Genomic DNA, 15,794 nt, shown 5'->3' with positions numbered 1-15,794 from the left:
AGCGACTTCAAGTAAATCTTTCTTCTATGTGTGTGCATTTCAGTTTTTAAACTTTGGTAGGACTTTTTGGAAATATGGTGCATTCAAGTGCACTTAGTAAAAACCAAACAGTTTTTCGAAATTAGTCAAGTTCCCTAAAGCAGCAGATCTCACTTGGTCTAGTCTCAGGATCCACCACCAATGTTGGACGACAGCCAACATTGAGATACATTACCGCCACATAATTTTTTGGTTTGTAACTAAACTATACCTTCTACTGCAGGTGCAGTGCAATGCAGAGACTTGTAGCCTCAACTTTTTCAGGCTCCTGACAGTGTTCTTTCTGATGAGATAACGTCTTCTTATTTAGGACCTTAGTCAAAGAGCCCCCTGCAATGGACAGGACACTTGATGCACTTTCACATTCCAGGAATAAAGTTCTGCACAAACGGAGGAACCAAGAAAGTTCACAGAAGAGGTGCTTTTATTTTGAAGTGTACGGGGAAATAAAGTAGAGGGCAAGAAAGTTGTCTGGGTTCAAAGTAAAGTTGTCTGGTAGCAGCAGAGAAAATGATGAATGAAACAGACAGGAATTATAAAAAATATCCCTGCAGTCCTGTGGTGTTTCGCCGTACTGTATTTGACCGTTATTTGTATGAACTTAGTTTTTCAGTTTTTGACAAAATAGGTTGAAAATATTTTACTGAAATTTTTAAATTTAATTATTAGCTCATTAATTAGAAAGGATGTAATACACAGTAAATGCCAAAGACCTCTGAAAAAAAGATCCACCTAAAAAGAATCAAATCATTTTAGTGTTTCCCTATCGTGTGTGTGTGTGTGTGTGTGTGTGTGTGTGTGTGTGTGTGTGTGTGTGTGTGTAGGTGTGTGTGTGTGTGTGTGTGTGTGAGAGTGTGTGTCCATTCACGATGTACTATGACAGGGTGTGTAATCTTGTAGCTGACCCCTCTCATCCTGCTCCGTCCCTGTCTGACCTTTTTTTCAATTTACCTGAGATTTTGCAAGTGTGTGTGTGTGTGTGTGTGTGTGTGTGTGTGTGTGTGTGTGTGTGTGTGTGTGTGATACATGAGCCTTTCCTGGAGGTAAACAGGTACCTGTGTTTGTACACAGGTTAGACAGGGGTTGTATGGTTGTTAGATCCTCTTGAAGTTGTATCTGTAGTTTTAAACCTGTGCTCATATTTTCTGCAGCTGTTTCAATCCACCAAGAGCTTTTTTTGTATCAGGTTTTATTTAAAAAATGTAAATTTGTTAGAGATTTAATGTGACAATCACCATCTTTCTGACTTGTTATTAAAACACACATTAAACCTTAGGTGTATCAACCTTTAATACAACAAATTATGCACATTTTATAGGTTATTATTTTACATGTAGCACCATCACAACGAGCAATAAAACACTAAAACTAAAAAAGAAAAATGTCATTAAACACAATAGAGGAAATATTGTCTCAGGACAAAAACTGGATGAAGCCTAAACTTGTCTTTTGGACTTTTTTGGTGTGTTTTAAAGAGTGGAGGCGTTTTATTGGCTACCTTTTTTTTTAATTCTGCAGCCAACAAAAACACCAAATACAAAAAAGGTTTAAAAAATGTAGACACAGAATTTTAGATATATATTCAAGTACACAAAGAACTTCTCCAGCACCGTTTATCTGTTTGTGTTTGTGTGTTTTCATGCGAGTGTTACAGCGCATAATACAACAGAGACACGTAGATAGATGGATGGATGGATGTGTGTGTGCGTGCGTGTGTAGTCAGTGGTATTTTATTTTCGGCCTCCGTAGCAGCAGAGACAATAACCCGTGCCAGTGTTGGCCCTCCTCCATCTTCAGGTCTGGTGTCTGTGACGGGACGTGGGCCATGAGAGGTGTGGACTGAGGAGATGATCAGTGCTTTAAAAAGTTTTTTTTGGTACTGCTGAAGTAAAGAAAAAGTTTTTAATTTACTCAGTTTAATATTTTTCATATGTATGTTTTGTAATATATTCTATTGCTTTTCTTAGCCACAGTTATGTGTTGACAACACAACCTGAAAACACACCTGATCACCTCTGCATGCTCTTACTCCTGTCACTCCCACAGCAGCTGGAATAATTACCTCTGCTGTATTTACTGTTTATTTACTGCTTTATTTTATTATAAATATACCTGAGTAAAGGTTATTGAAGATCATAATTATTTTTGTGTATGCTTACATTTAACCAAATCCTCCATTAACAGAAAAAATTGAAAAATAAGGGATTCTGGTGAATTATTGGTGAATTAATGGAGAAAAATTGAAAAATGTGTATTAAATAATCATTAAACAACTTTCTCTGTTTAACAGGAAGGGTTTTAGTGATTTTGTTAAATAATTAAAATAATTATTGATCCTTTTATGTAAGTATTGTGATGATATTCATTATAAAGTCCAGAACACATTTTAAATTAGTGAGCCTTGAGATACGCAGGCAAAGAGAGATTCATGTACAAATTTTTATCCTAATTATTACATTCAGATTTGTCTGTTTTTTCACTTTTGTGTCCTAAATTTAACGTACATAAAAAAAATCATTTTTATCAAAGATTTTTGGGGCATTATTTTTTTGCACATTCCTGCAAAAAAATGTACAGCTATTGAAGCACTTCAAAAAATAAATATTGTTCATAATTTGTACAATAATATTTCAGATTCTTTATTTTTATTCTGGAAGCTTCTTTGTTTTTGAATTTAATATTCTTATTTTATTTCTGTACAGTGTTCCTGCATGTTGTTACCTCTTTTGTATTAAAGCTGCTTCTGATTGGGTTGAAATTTTAAGATCAGCTGCATGTTTTGGAGTAGATCAGCGGTGCATGCATTGCTAAATCTACGTGTGTGTGTGTGCGTGTGCGTGTTTGTGCAAGTGTGTGTGTGCGGTCCTGGATTAAGTCCTTGAAATGCAGCGGCGTCTTTGTGAGGTTATATTTCAGTACCATGCAAAAGTGCATTTTCATGTGTGTCTTTTGGGTATGCATGGGGCTATATATACTCTATGTATATTGTAAACATTTAAATGTCTGGGTGAGTGTGTGTGTGTGTGTGTGTGTGTGTGTGTGTGTGTGTGTGTGTGTGTGTGTGTGTGTGCATCTGTGACGGTGATTTCCAGTACTCTGTGTGTTGCAGTGTGTATGTGTGTGTGGGAGTCTTTGTATATGTGCCAAACTGGTCCAGCTGGCATCAGTCGTAGCCGAGGCCGCTGTATCGGTCACACACACACACACACACACAAACACACACACACACACACATACACACACTTGAACACACACACATAGTCGACCACATTCCCATTCTGTACGCCTGTAATTATCAACCTCTTCTGCATCGACTACCATGTTGGCGTGTATTCAGCGCTGGTCTATACACGCCTGATTCAAACCCTTCACCACGTACACGCTTCATTTTCCTCCACACACGCTCGCTATAAAACCCCTCCATTTCATCTGGTACGGCTGCACCTACCGCAGAATGTAATTACACACTAACCGCGGTTTGATATTTAGACTGGCTGAAGATTTAAGGTTTTATCCGAAAAGAAGGTCTGCGTGGAGAAAATAGGCTCGAAGTGGTCCCCCAGCTCGCAGGAGAGGAAAGCCTGTTCAGAAGCTGGAGAGGAAATTAGCTTTGTTGTCTACAACGCCGCGGCAGTCGGTGCATTTTCCGAATTCATCAGACACCTTTTTCACAGCCAGACGCTCGGGGTTTGTGTATTAAAACGCTGATGGGTTACCTGCCAAAGAGGCTTCACCTTCCTGTCGTGTTCTGATCAATCCTTGGCCCGCGTTTCAAGAGCTGTGATGTCTGATTTCAATCAAACACATGTTTAAACATGTTTGACCAAAGATGTTCCATAAAGACAGCCGGGTAGGTGAGGATGGCTGTGTTGTTTTTTTCTCACATTCATAAAATGAGTGTCAGGAGTCGGTTAGGCTTTAGACACCTGCACATTATGAGCAAGATGAGAAAAGGAGGATGATCAAAAAACCAAACCTTAGTTAGATATTTAAAATCAAAGACACAACTGAAGAAACACTAAAGGAGACAAGGCTCCGTCCAAAACCAGTCACTACGAGAATCTATGCATGTATTTATGCCTAATAGTGTTTGACATTTTAAGGTAAGAGTTATTATACCTATTGCTTTTTTTAAATTGAACAATGTCCTGATGTACAATCTGGTGTCAGCTCTCAGTGGCTGTGTCAAGAGCGTACAGCGACATCTCTTTTAGACGATTTCACTTGACGATTTCATGTGTAGTTTTTGTTTTTTTTAAATACCAGCTTAAAACCCTGTCAACTTCCTGCTTGTGTTGATTTTTTACCTCCAGTTGACAAAGTGCCTTTTATCTGTGTTGTAAATGTGTAGGTCGTGTTTTCTGACACTCACCGTGAACATTTGCAGTAAAAAAAAAATAGCAAACACAGGCTGTTCCTACAATGTGTCAATCACCTGCTCTGACAACCAGTGGTGGACAGTAACAAAGTAAATTTACTTGAGTACTGTACTTCAGTACATTTTTTCAGTATCTGTACTTTACTTGAGTATTATTTTTGGGCGGTACTTATTACTTTTACTACATTTGAAAGACAAATATCCTTTTGACTCCTCTACATTTCTATCAATGCTCTAGTTACTCTCTACTTTTGCTTTTAAGTCAGCTGATGAGTTTTCTTTTCTAAGATCAGATCCCAAAGACAGTAAACTGTTGGTGTACTTGTGTCTGGTTTGTCTCAGTGGTGTAGCCGGACCTCGGTAGAGCGTAGCTCAAACGTTCTTCATATCAGTGCGTTCATTTAGTCGTGGTGATGATGGCTATGACTGAGAAGGATGATGATTCTCTACCTGAGCACCACGGTCATATTTTAAACCCACGTTTGAGGTTTTGAAATAAAGAATGATTGTTTGTATTGTTGTGAATCTCTGATCTGCTTATCACACAAACTTCATCACAGCCTACAAAACATCACCTAACCTGAGAAAGCATGTGGAGGTCTGTAGCTAACACACTGCTTTGATTCCAGATGAACGTTTGAAACTTGTCTGTGCTTGTAGTAACTTAGTTTATATTTCATGGTAGACTTTTTAGATATGAAATCATGTTTTCTTGATAAAGAGAATGTAGCAGAATGTACACCAATGATTTCTTGACTGCACTCATGCTTTGTGAAAATACATTTTGAGATATTTAAAAGTACTTTGAATACTTCAGTATTTTTCAAAGAAAGTACTCCAGGACTTTAACTCAAGTCATAATCTGACTGAAGAACTTTCACTTGTATTGGAGTAATATTTGACCAGGAGGATCTATACTTTGAATTAAGTAATGAAGACGTCTACTTTGTCCACCACTGCTGACACCTACCCCCTCGCTGCGGTTTCAGGCATTAAAAATCACAATATAGGAGTCATCACTCATGTTCCTGATGGTCTTGTTTGCTTTTTTAAGTCCTAAAACAGCATCACTGTTCATTTCAGTCTATTTCATACCTAGACAAAAACTCCTCACTGCAGCTTTAAGTCCCTTTTAAAAAAGACCCTTGTTAAAAAGCTGAATGCTGTTTGTGAGCTGCCAAATGAATGGGTCTGCACTATATTGTTAACGCAAAGTATTCCACAATGCATCCTTAAATGTAGTGTACAACCATGTCATTAACCAAGCACTATATCTCATTAGGCTCTGCGATTAGGGCTGAGCGGTTCATCGTTATTTCAGTTTGAGCGTTCTTAGCAAACACATCACGAGGGTCTGAATTTATCACAGCACAAAAGAAGAGTTATTTTTTTGTAAACAAGTGATGCTTTCTCACTCAACACATCGATTACCTATTGGATGGAGGTGTGGGAGTACTGACGATGCTTTTTACACCATGTTGCAGTCAGATGAATCCCAAGCTACACACTCAAACTAACTGGTGACAATTAAGTGATGAAAAAAGCTGTTTGGATTTATCTTAGTCATGTTGCAGACATGAAGAACAGCAGAGACATAGAAAAAATGCAAGTTAAACCTCTTTATTTTTTGTTATTATTGCACTTCATATAATTATCACAATATTGAGCAATGTTCTCACACATTCCTTTGCATATTGTGCAGATCTGTTTGTGATTAATGGAAACAAACAGCAATGGCATAATGAACCAAACAGACAGAACTGAGTGCTGCCACATGTTGGACCCAGCACTCCTGATCCCATCAAGTCAAAAATAGGAATCAGGAAGTTATGAAATTTAAAATGCAACAGTAAAATCTAGCCACTTTGCAGGGTTTTACTTTGGCAATACAAGGGAGGAAGTTGTTGGTTGTTGGTGATTACGTCCAACATTTACCAAGCTGTTCTTTCTCATGATGAAAAGAGAAGTGAAAAAAATTGCAGTTCCTAGAGTGTCCACTTGAGGCTGGCTCCAAAAGCAAAGGAAACCGCATCAGGTCTCATAATAAGGTGGCCATATTTCCTGCGTGTTTAACGCCTGGTACAAAAAACAATAATGGTCTGAAATGTCATTTCATCATCTGACCTGAACTAAAACTTGAAAAGGAGGTCAGTTTTTTTTTTTTATAATTCTCCTCTTTTGAAGGCTAAGAGTTGTGCATATATTTATTGGATTCTGCTTGTAGCTGTTTGCCAGGAGGTTAAATGCTTGCCGCAGCTCCACCTCTTTGCCTGTTTCTAGGTTTATTGAAAGTTAGGTTGAATGAGGATTTCCAATATGGCCGATTCAATCAATGGGAATCCCAATGCTGCTTCAGAAAGAAGTGGGTGACATGACGGGACAGCTGTGGCACCGAGTTGATCGTCTCTCATCCAGAAGGTTGGCGGTTTGATCCCAGTTCCCACAGTCCACTTGCAGAAGTGTCCTTGGGCAAGACACTCAACCCCAAATTACTCCTGTTGGCATAGCCAGCAGAGTGAATGGGTATTAATGGAATTAATTGATACTTATGGGCACTCACTTAGCACTGGGCATCAGTGTTTGAATGTGGTGTGAATGGGCGATGGTAATATGAAGTGAGTGGTCAGAAAGACTAATAATAAATATACATAAATTGTATTTATGAAAGCGCTTTAAAAGTTTCTCTAGGACGCTTTTCAAAAAATAAATTATACAATAGATAGTAGTAAAGGTTGTAATTAGAGTAGATAAATAAAAAAATTGAATAAAGACATTGTTTAACATAAATTATACGTTGAAAGCCTTTCTAAATAGGTGGGTTTTGAGTCCGGATTTGAATGTGGTGAGTGAGGGAGAGAGTCTGAGGTGTTGGGGGAGAGAGTTCCAGAGTGTGGGGGCAGCGACAGAGAAGGCCCTGTCCCCCCAGGTTTGGTGCTTGGGTTTGATGAGACGGGTGAGGAGGTTGGCATTGGTGGAACGGAGGTTGCGGGTGGGACTGTATGGCTGCAGAAGGTCGGTGAGGTAGGAGGGAGCTATAGATTATGGAGGGCTTTGTAGGTGATGAGGAGGATCTTGTACTGTATTCTGGAGGTTCTGGAGGACTGGGGTGATGTGGTCTCCGGAGCGGGAGTGGGTGAGAAGGCGTGCAGCTGAGTTTTATTTGTACTAAAAGGTGCTTTATAAGTGCAGTCCACAGTCTGTTATTTTAGAGTACATGTGAAATATTTGAACTGTGAAAACCTCATAAAGTACAACATGAAATTACCACGTGGCGTAGAAGTGCCAGTGGTTTGCACACGACACTCTGCTGACAAAACCACAATGCAACGCTTTGATAGATGGAAAATTGCTGTGAAGTTTGTGAAACCTAGGTGGTCCTTTCGTGGTATCGGTTGCTGTGCAAGTCTGCTAATGAGTCTCTACGGACTGACGATAATCTAATGGGAGAGAGGAAACAAGAGCAGAACAATTCCATACAGAGAACGCTGCAGCAGGACTGATTCAGTGACAATACACAGTGTCTGAGAATATGGAGAGGGGATCAGCCTCAGCGCAACAAACTGAGGAGGGTTACATTTTCAAAATGAGGATTTCATTTGTATCACTTGTTTTTTTTTATGCCCATAAATACCTCCTGAAATCTGAACACCCTGTCCCGTATTTATCTGGACATGCAAAGACTCCAAATCTACATCTGAAAGCAGGTGGAGACTGAGAGTATCTGCTGTAGCATAAAAAGACTCTCTCTCTCTCTCTCTCTCTCTCTCTCTCTCTCTCTCTCTCTCTCTCTCTCTCCCCCCTCTCTCTCTCTCTGTGTACATGATCTATACATTGCAGGCAGAGCAGATGTCTGTTTTGTTGTGCTGTGAGATCAGCGAGCACTAAACACACAGAACAGACACACTGAGGACTCTGATCGTGAGAACTGACTCTGGCTGTTTTCTGGAAGTGTGAACGAGTGACCCTTTAAATGAACGAATGAGTTTAATAAAATGTTCCTCTGATTTTAACACATACAGTTAGTTCCTGTTAGGTCAACTTTCAAATTGTGAGTCCTGTTGGTATTAATTAGGAGTGGTTGTGTCCTTACTTATTAAACAAATCAAGATTTAATAACTTTATTATCATTATATTATTTATTAATCTTGACAGTGTATTTAACATGTCATTATTTTTTTTACTTGCAGAAGAAACTAAGAGACCACATTTTAGGGAATTAAGAAAAAATAGTAGATTAATAAATTCATTCTTAGACAAATTTTTCATCAGCTATGGATTCAATTTAATTTAATTGAAAATGTGCTTAAGTTTTTTAATTATTATCGTTATTTTTAAACTAAGTCCAATCTCCAGTGATTAAAATGACTTTTTGATTGTCAGAATAAAATTTAATTCAAAGCTAAATCATCACACTACGAGTTATTAAGTTTTATATTTGTTATTTTTAGTCTGAATGATTGAAAAAATGTCTTAAGATGCTGTTGATTGTCACGCTTTTGTGAACCTAATCGCTCTGATGGACGATAACATCCTTTACTTTCTTTGTTACTAACAGATTACGCAGTGGATGAACGTGTCCCCAGCATAGTTATCGATTTGTCCACATCAAGATGATCCCTTTCACTAACTGTTCCTCCCTTCTCTTTTCTTCTTCCTGCAGGAAAAACAGAGAGGAGTTCGTACACATACGGCAGAGAGTCCAACCCACACTGCCACCAGGTCAGTCCCTCTCCACACGTCCTCTGTTACAAACACCGAGTGGGTGTAATGCTGTGCTTTTGTGATTTTGTGTCAAAGCAGTGCACATATTTGGGTTTGATCTGAGGTGAGCGGTGGAGGCAGTTCATTACTGAACCTGACTCTTCATCTTTAGTGCTTGACTCTAATATTTTGTGAGTGGAGAGGAGGGAGAACAAATCCTGCTGGGCTTGAAACTGCAGAGGGAAAATACCTGGCTTATGTTTAAATATCTTGATATGAGGACAGACCTTAAGTGCTTAAGGTCCATGCATCTTTGGTTTAGCATCTATTTCAACATGCAGCTAAACTTTGAATTAGAAGCTGGTTGGCTTTTCAGGAGTTGTGCTGAAAGCAGAGATAGACACTGTAAAGCAAAGGGAAATTGTGCTGTGGATACAGAGAGTAGCTATTTCATACACTACTTGTCAAAAGTTTGGACACACCTTCTTATTCAATGGTTTTTATTTATTTTAATTATTTTCAACATTATAGATTAATACTGAAGACATCAAAACTATGAAATAATCTGGTTTTGCCATAATCTGGATTACAACAGTAGTCAAATAGGGCTATCCATTGTGTACTAACCCTACCTCTGAACAACACAACTGATGGTCTCAAACACATTAAGAAGGCAAGTCATTCTACAAATGAACTCTTGACAAGGCTCATGTTAGTTAGAAACCATTCCAGGAGACCACTTCATGAAGCAGACTGAGAGAATACCAAGAGTGTGCAAAGCTGTCATGAAGGAAAAAGGGGGCTACTTTACAGAATCTAAAATATAAAACATATTCTGCTTTGTTTAACACTCTTTTGTTTATTAAATAATTCCATGTATGTTCTTTCATAGTTTTGATATCTTCAGTTTTAATCTACAGTGTTTCAAATAATTAAAATAAATACAAAACCTTGAATGAGAAGGTGTTTCCAAACTTTTGACTGGTAGTGTATATCCATGCAACACAACATATTTGTACAATTGACTCGAGTTTGAGAGTTTGCACCTGAAGAAGAGCCCCAAACATGGAGTTAAAAGTGTTTAGAAGAGATGTTAAAGCTGCAGAGTTGGTGATCGTTATTTCATGAGATGTACTAAAAAGGTTGGGCGGTGCAGGTTTATTCTTGTCTTTGTTAGTACGCTTAACTTTTCATCTGTCTTTAAGTAATGCAGGTGGCAGCAGCATGGGGTGATGTGTGTGAGCCATCATCTAGCATCATTAGTTATTATAAGCCTGATCAGTTTATCACTCTCATCTCATTAAACACACATGCTTAGCCAGCAGCTCAACATTTCAAATAATGCCCATGTAGGTTCCCCCAAAGTGTCGTCTCTGCACATGCTGGGCTTTGCTCTGAAGTTAGCATGATAAATAACAGCTGTGTTGTTAGACTGTCAAAATAAAGTCGTGAAGTTGGGAATGAAAATAAAGAACCTCAGGTTAGACTCTTATAGAAAGCATGCTAGGAAGCGCTTCACATTTTATGAGTTTTAATCGTGCAACAATCATTTAGACGTTTCAAAGGTTGTGGAAGTATTTGCAATGGTTGGTTCGGGCGTCAGTCAATTTTATAAGAAGTCAACTTAAAGCTGGGTGATGCTTCTGTGACCTGTCAATGCAAAATTGGGAAAATGTGATACCTAGATCATCTATTCGAGAACGAGCTCACACTCTCTAATATATAGAGAACTAAACTTTGTGTTCAGCATCTGTCAGATATTTTTTTTACATTTTTGTGTTCCAGAGATATTTCTAACTTTCTAACAAAACAAATGATCTGAACTTTCTCATTGTTTGAAAAGTGATGTTTCTGTGCAGCCGCAGCAGGTGTTGTGAAGACTTGTTTGGTTGTAGCCGGTTTTGAATCTGCTCAGATCTCATGGACCATATGCATCCGTGAGATGATGTGCGTTGATAATTAAGAAAATATACAGATGTTGGTGTTTGATTTTCTTGGAATATTAAACAGATGCAATTTGATGACCATGATCAGGTTTTTGAAATGAAAATATCACATTTGAGCGCAGGCTGTTAGACACGAGTCTGATCATACTGATTTATTTTTCTTTTTAATCTGATACATCTATTAATGAAATATTATCAAAGAGGTGTATATCTGTGCTTATCAAAGGATGTAGCAGATTATGAAGGCTATTACATTTGGGGGTTTCATATCCAGCGACGACATCTTGGCCTCAGTAATCCAGTTTCTGTACAGTACACGTCTCGTCAGCTTTTCAAATGTGGTAATACTGTTGCTTTGACTTATATTCACCATCATGTAACACTTAAAAGGTCTACATTTGGAGTGTTAACTATCAGTGCCCCTTGCAAAATGTATTTTGACCAGTACACTGTAGTGCAGCTGATCAGTGCTCTGTAGGTGGAGGTACACGTGCTGTTGCTGCAAATAGAGCTAAAACAAAGTGACTTCCTACAGACAAAGTAAACACTGAAACCATTCTAGAAAAAGTGATGTTAGTGTAAGTGTACACCATCTCCAACGTTGGAATCTTGATAAGCTAGATTATGAGGTGAAACCATAGACTGTATAAGTATCTGTGACGTGACTCATCTGTTTTGAAGCTGATCGTTGGTGGGAGCCATATTGGAAATGCTGAACTCAACATAACTTCTGTTGTGCTAGTGTGATAAAGAAGAAGGCTTTTAGCCTCATCGCTAACAGCTACAGTGTTCCCGCCTGTCAGTCAAGTCAGCTGTGCCTCTCATTATGCAGAATTCGTAATCTTAATATCTTCTAAACTGCTGCAATCAAAAAAAATCCACACCCTATACAGTGTGTGCCAATAGAGAAATGAGCTAGTCAGACTTGTATAATTTTTTGTACCAGGCTGTAAACCTGTTCACCAATCGGCTTTTTAGAATGGGTGTGTATGTGGTTTCTGGTAATTCTGGAGCCAACCTCAAGTGGACACTGTAGGAACTGCAGTTTTTAACACTGCTGCATTGGCTTCAATTCTCGTGGCCGTCAATTCTGAACAAAGACGTGAGCTGACCAGATTCCTTTGTTGGAAATACACTTACTATTGACAAGTACCTCATACAACCCCGCTTAAAAAAACTAAACTATCTTATTTAGTGGGTAAATTTCAAATACAAAGAGCAGTGACTGGTCAGAGTCATACAGTGATTATAGAGCCGTTAAACCTTGCGTTGTATTACCGTGGTGTTGAACAAATAATGGAAGTAGTATCCGTGACATCACCCATCTGTTTCTGAAGCATTGTTTTGAGGCCAATCGTTGGCAGCAGCCATATTGGAAATGTTGATCTCTATATAACTGCTGTCGAGCGACTGTGACATACAGAGACGGGCTTTGAGCCTCCTAGCCAACAGCTACAGTGTTCCCACCTGTCAGTCAAGTCAGCTGTGCCACTCGTAATGGAAAACTCATAATCTTAGTAAATTGCCGGGTTATGAAATAAAAACCCTGCACAGTGTGTGCCGATCGAGAACGAGCTATCTAGACTACACTTATCTTTTGTACAGGCTGTAAACATGTTTATTTTTGCTGTTAAGATCGGCTATTTTGAGTTTCTGTGTATGTGATTTCCGGAGCCTTCTGGAGCCAACCTCAGGTGGACACTCAAGAAACTGCAGTTTTTAACACTTCCGCATTGGCTTCAATACTCGCGGTCGGAGGTTGCAGCTTGGTTGAACAGCAGCTTTAAGAAGAAGGCCATTCTCTGCCAATCCTAAAAACTAACTTTAGAATGTTAAATTCTCATAAAATCTTCATATAATCTGTTTTTTATTCGATGCTTTAGCACAGCCCTTGTGTTTGGAAATGAACACCAGTGAAGAGGGACACAGAGGTTCTGTCTAATAACAGCAGAAGTGGCTGCCAACAGGGCCGATCAAACCAAACAAAATGATTGACGGTGGGCCAAATCTAGTTGCCCCGGGCAACTGGGCAACCGCTACTGTCGAGCGCAGTGAATGAAGAGAGGACAGAAAGTAGAGTGAAGGAGACTAAAGAGAAGCAAAGACTCCCAGTGTGGCATTCGAAGGACTCTGGTAGTTTTCAGACTTTGGGGAGAGAAAGACCTTCCTGTCTTTTTGGTTTTGATCTTTTCCTTTCTGCAACGAGGACACAATTTGGCCCTGACAACCTCGTGAACAAAGACACACACACATGCTCGCTGAACACACACACAAAGAGAGGGAACATGCCGGTCATGTCTGCTTCATGCCAAATGTGTCAGTTGTCTGGGGTTGTTTTTTCATACAGGAGTCTTTCCGCTGGTGGAGGTGAAAGTAGCTGCTGGTCGAGTCTGAGTCTGTGTTTAAGTGTTGTCTGAGCTTCAATAAGTTCATGCCTTTATTATTCTTAAATTCACTCATTCACCAGTTTATCTGTTGGTTTATTTGAGCTGTTTCATTTGTTGACAGTTTTCCATTCAGTCATTTAATTTCCCAGGAACCAACTCAGATCACCTCCCTGGGTTTCTGGTGACTCACTACATCAGCATTTACTGAGTTACTCATTATTTCTTTGGAACTCTGAGGACAGCCGAGCACGCTCTCTGTGGATTGTGACATGGAATGAAATGATAGCCAATCAGGAAGCAAGCTGAGTGAAGAAGGAAGCAAAACAAATGCAGCTATGTTGACATTAAAGATGAATCATACATTTTTTCATTTATCCATCCATCAATCCATTCTTACATCAACCATTCATCCACCAACACATACATCCATCTATCTATTTATTCATCTACTTATCCATCCATTTATCCATTGATCCCTCTCTCCATCCATCCATTGTTTTATTCATCAGTCTATCCATTTATCATCCATCCATTGATTTATCATCTATCTATTTATTCATCAATCCTCCATCCATCCATTTATTCATCCCTCCATCCATCCATCAATCCATACATTTATTCATCCCTCCACCCAACAATCCATTCATCTATCTGGACATTTATTCATCCCTCTATCTATCCATCCATCCATCCATCCATCCATCCATCAATTCATCCATTTATCCATCCATCCATCCATCCATCCATCCATCCATCCATCCATCCATCCATCCATCCATCCATCAAACATCTTTTCATCCATCCACCTGGAAGTGTATTCATCCCTCCATCCATTTATTCACCCATCCATCTATGCTTTAATTCATCCATCCCTCTATCCATCCAACAGTCCATCAATTTATTCATCCCTCCATCTATTGATTCATCCATTCATCACTGAGTCGCTGATCTTTTATGTATAACCAGCTCTCACATCCAGCTGTGGCCTTTGTAAGAGGCTACGGCAAACTGTAGAGGACAAAAATATGAAATAAATCAAACATTACTGCCTCGCTGGCCGTTTTCCTACTGGGCTGCTGTCAAATTATCCTGTTACACAGTCTGAATGGCTCCTGATGGAAATTGTTTGGAAATGGCAGATAAATTTACATGCTGGGCTTCAGTCCAAACTCCTCTGGCTTCATCCTCGGCTGTTAGTAAAAAAAAAAAAAAACACTTAGAGGGGAGGAAGAGCTCACACGCTAACAGCAGAAAGATTGTCAGTGACCCTCAGTTTTTTCCACAACTCTGACCAAACCAAATAGATTTGTACCAGCGGAGCTAATTTAGCTTTCGCTTCCAAATTTTGGTTCCAGTTTTTGTGTTTTAGTTTTAAATAGCCACATCATAATGTTATTGTGCTCAACCACAACCATAAATCTGCAAATTTTCTCGAGCTGAGTCCCAAAACATTTCGCTAGATAATCAGACTGATCTGTCATTTCATTTTCACTCCTTTTTCACTCTGACATTGTGTTTATCTTATCCAATTTCTGTTTGGAAGGTGAAGGGCAATTTTCCTTTCACCAATCACTGCTGACTGTCTGCTTCTTGGTTGACAAAAAGTCATAACAGAAGCTGCATTAGTGACTGCTAAAGGAAGGCAAAAGTCACATATTACTTAATTTGGGTCCAGATGATTAATAGAGATTAAAAGATTTTGAATTTCTCCAACTGGCTGCTCCAATGTAATGGCTGGCTGCAACAAGAGCTATTCGTCAAAAAAGTGTTTTTTTAGCACCGAAGTTGCCCAGCACTTTTTCATTTCACCATTTCACTGTGCATGGCATGCTGGGCTACATAGCGACCCAAACCAGGCTTGCAGCATCACTTGTGTTTGGTGCAACCTTGAGCATTTGAAGAGATTAACAAGAGATAGAGATATTAACAGAAGTTTATAGTCAAACATTTCAATTTTTTAAAAGAGGGGATATAGATACTAACTATCTAACTATCACTGTTACTTCTGTTGTTGCTGTTGTCTTTGAAGAGGTCCATTATCACATGGTCTCTGCATTTTTTAACAATGTTTATTTTATCGTCATCAATACTCAATATTTAAATTTTTTATGTAATTTTATCACATGAGGTTCCTGCCAATGACATCTTTTTTCAGAACCATGGATTCAGTTCCCATGCCCCATATGTCATTCATTTTGCATGAATGATTTGGCAACTTGTTTTTAAAGTTTAGTCCGTCTAGCTTTTGGATTATCTTGATACAGCTGGTTGTTTTGTTCTGCTCTTTATGCATTGTTTAATGTTCATGTATCTATCTATAGTAGTTTAAATTGATTTATCCAA

At 38.9% G+C, this 15,794-nt stretch overlaps 1 protein-coding gene across 5 annotated transcripts in view; it reads left to right on the top strand.

Moving 5' to 3' along the window:
* The window catches only part of LOC117831332 (transcription factor 4-like), a 263,290-nt gene that overhangs the window by 115,436 nt on the left and 132,060 nt on the right, over positions 1-15,794 (top strand). For all 5 annotated transcript variants that reach the window (XM_034709977.1, XM_034709975.1, XM_034709976.1 and 2 more), the window contains one exon: positions 9,078-9,136. In XM_034709977.1, the coding sequence (XP_034565868.1) occupies positions 9,078-9,136 (59 nt within the window). The remainder of the gene's footprint in view (positions 1-9,077; positions 9,137-15,794) is intronic.

Source organism: Notolabrus celidotus, chromosome 19 (genome assembly GCF_009762535.1).
Source record: "Notolabrus celidotus isolate fNotCel1 chromosome 19, fNotCel1.pri, whole genome shotgun sequence".
In the NCBI taxonomy this organism is placed as follows: domain Eukaryota; kingdom Metazoa; phylum Chordata; class Actinopteri; order Labriformes; family Labridae; genus Notolabrus; species Notolabrus celidotus.
Note: the sequence above shows the minus strand (reverse complement) of the source record. Positions and strands in the feature narration are given on the sequence as shown.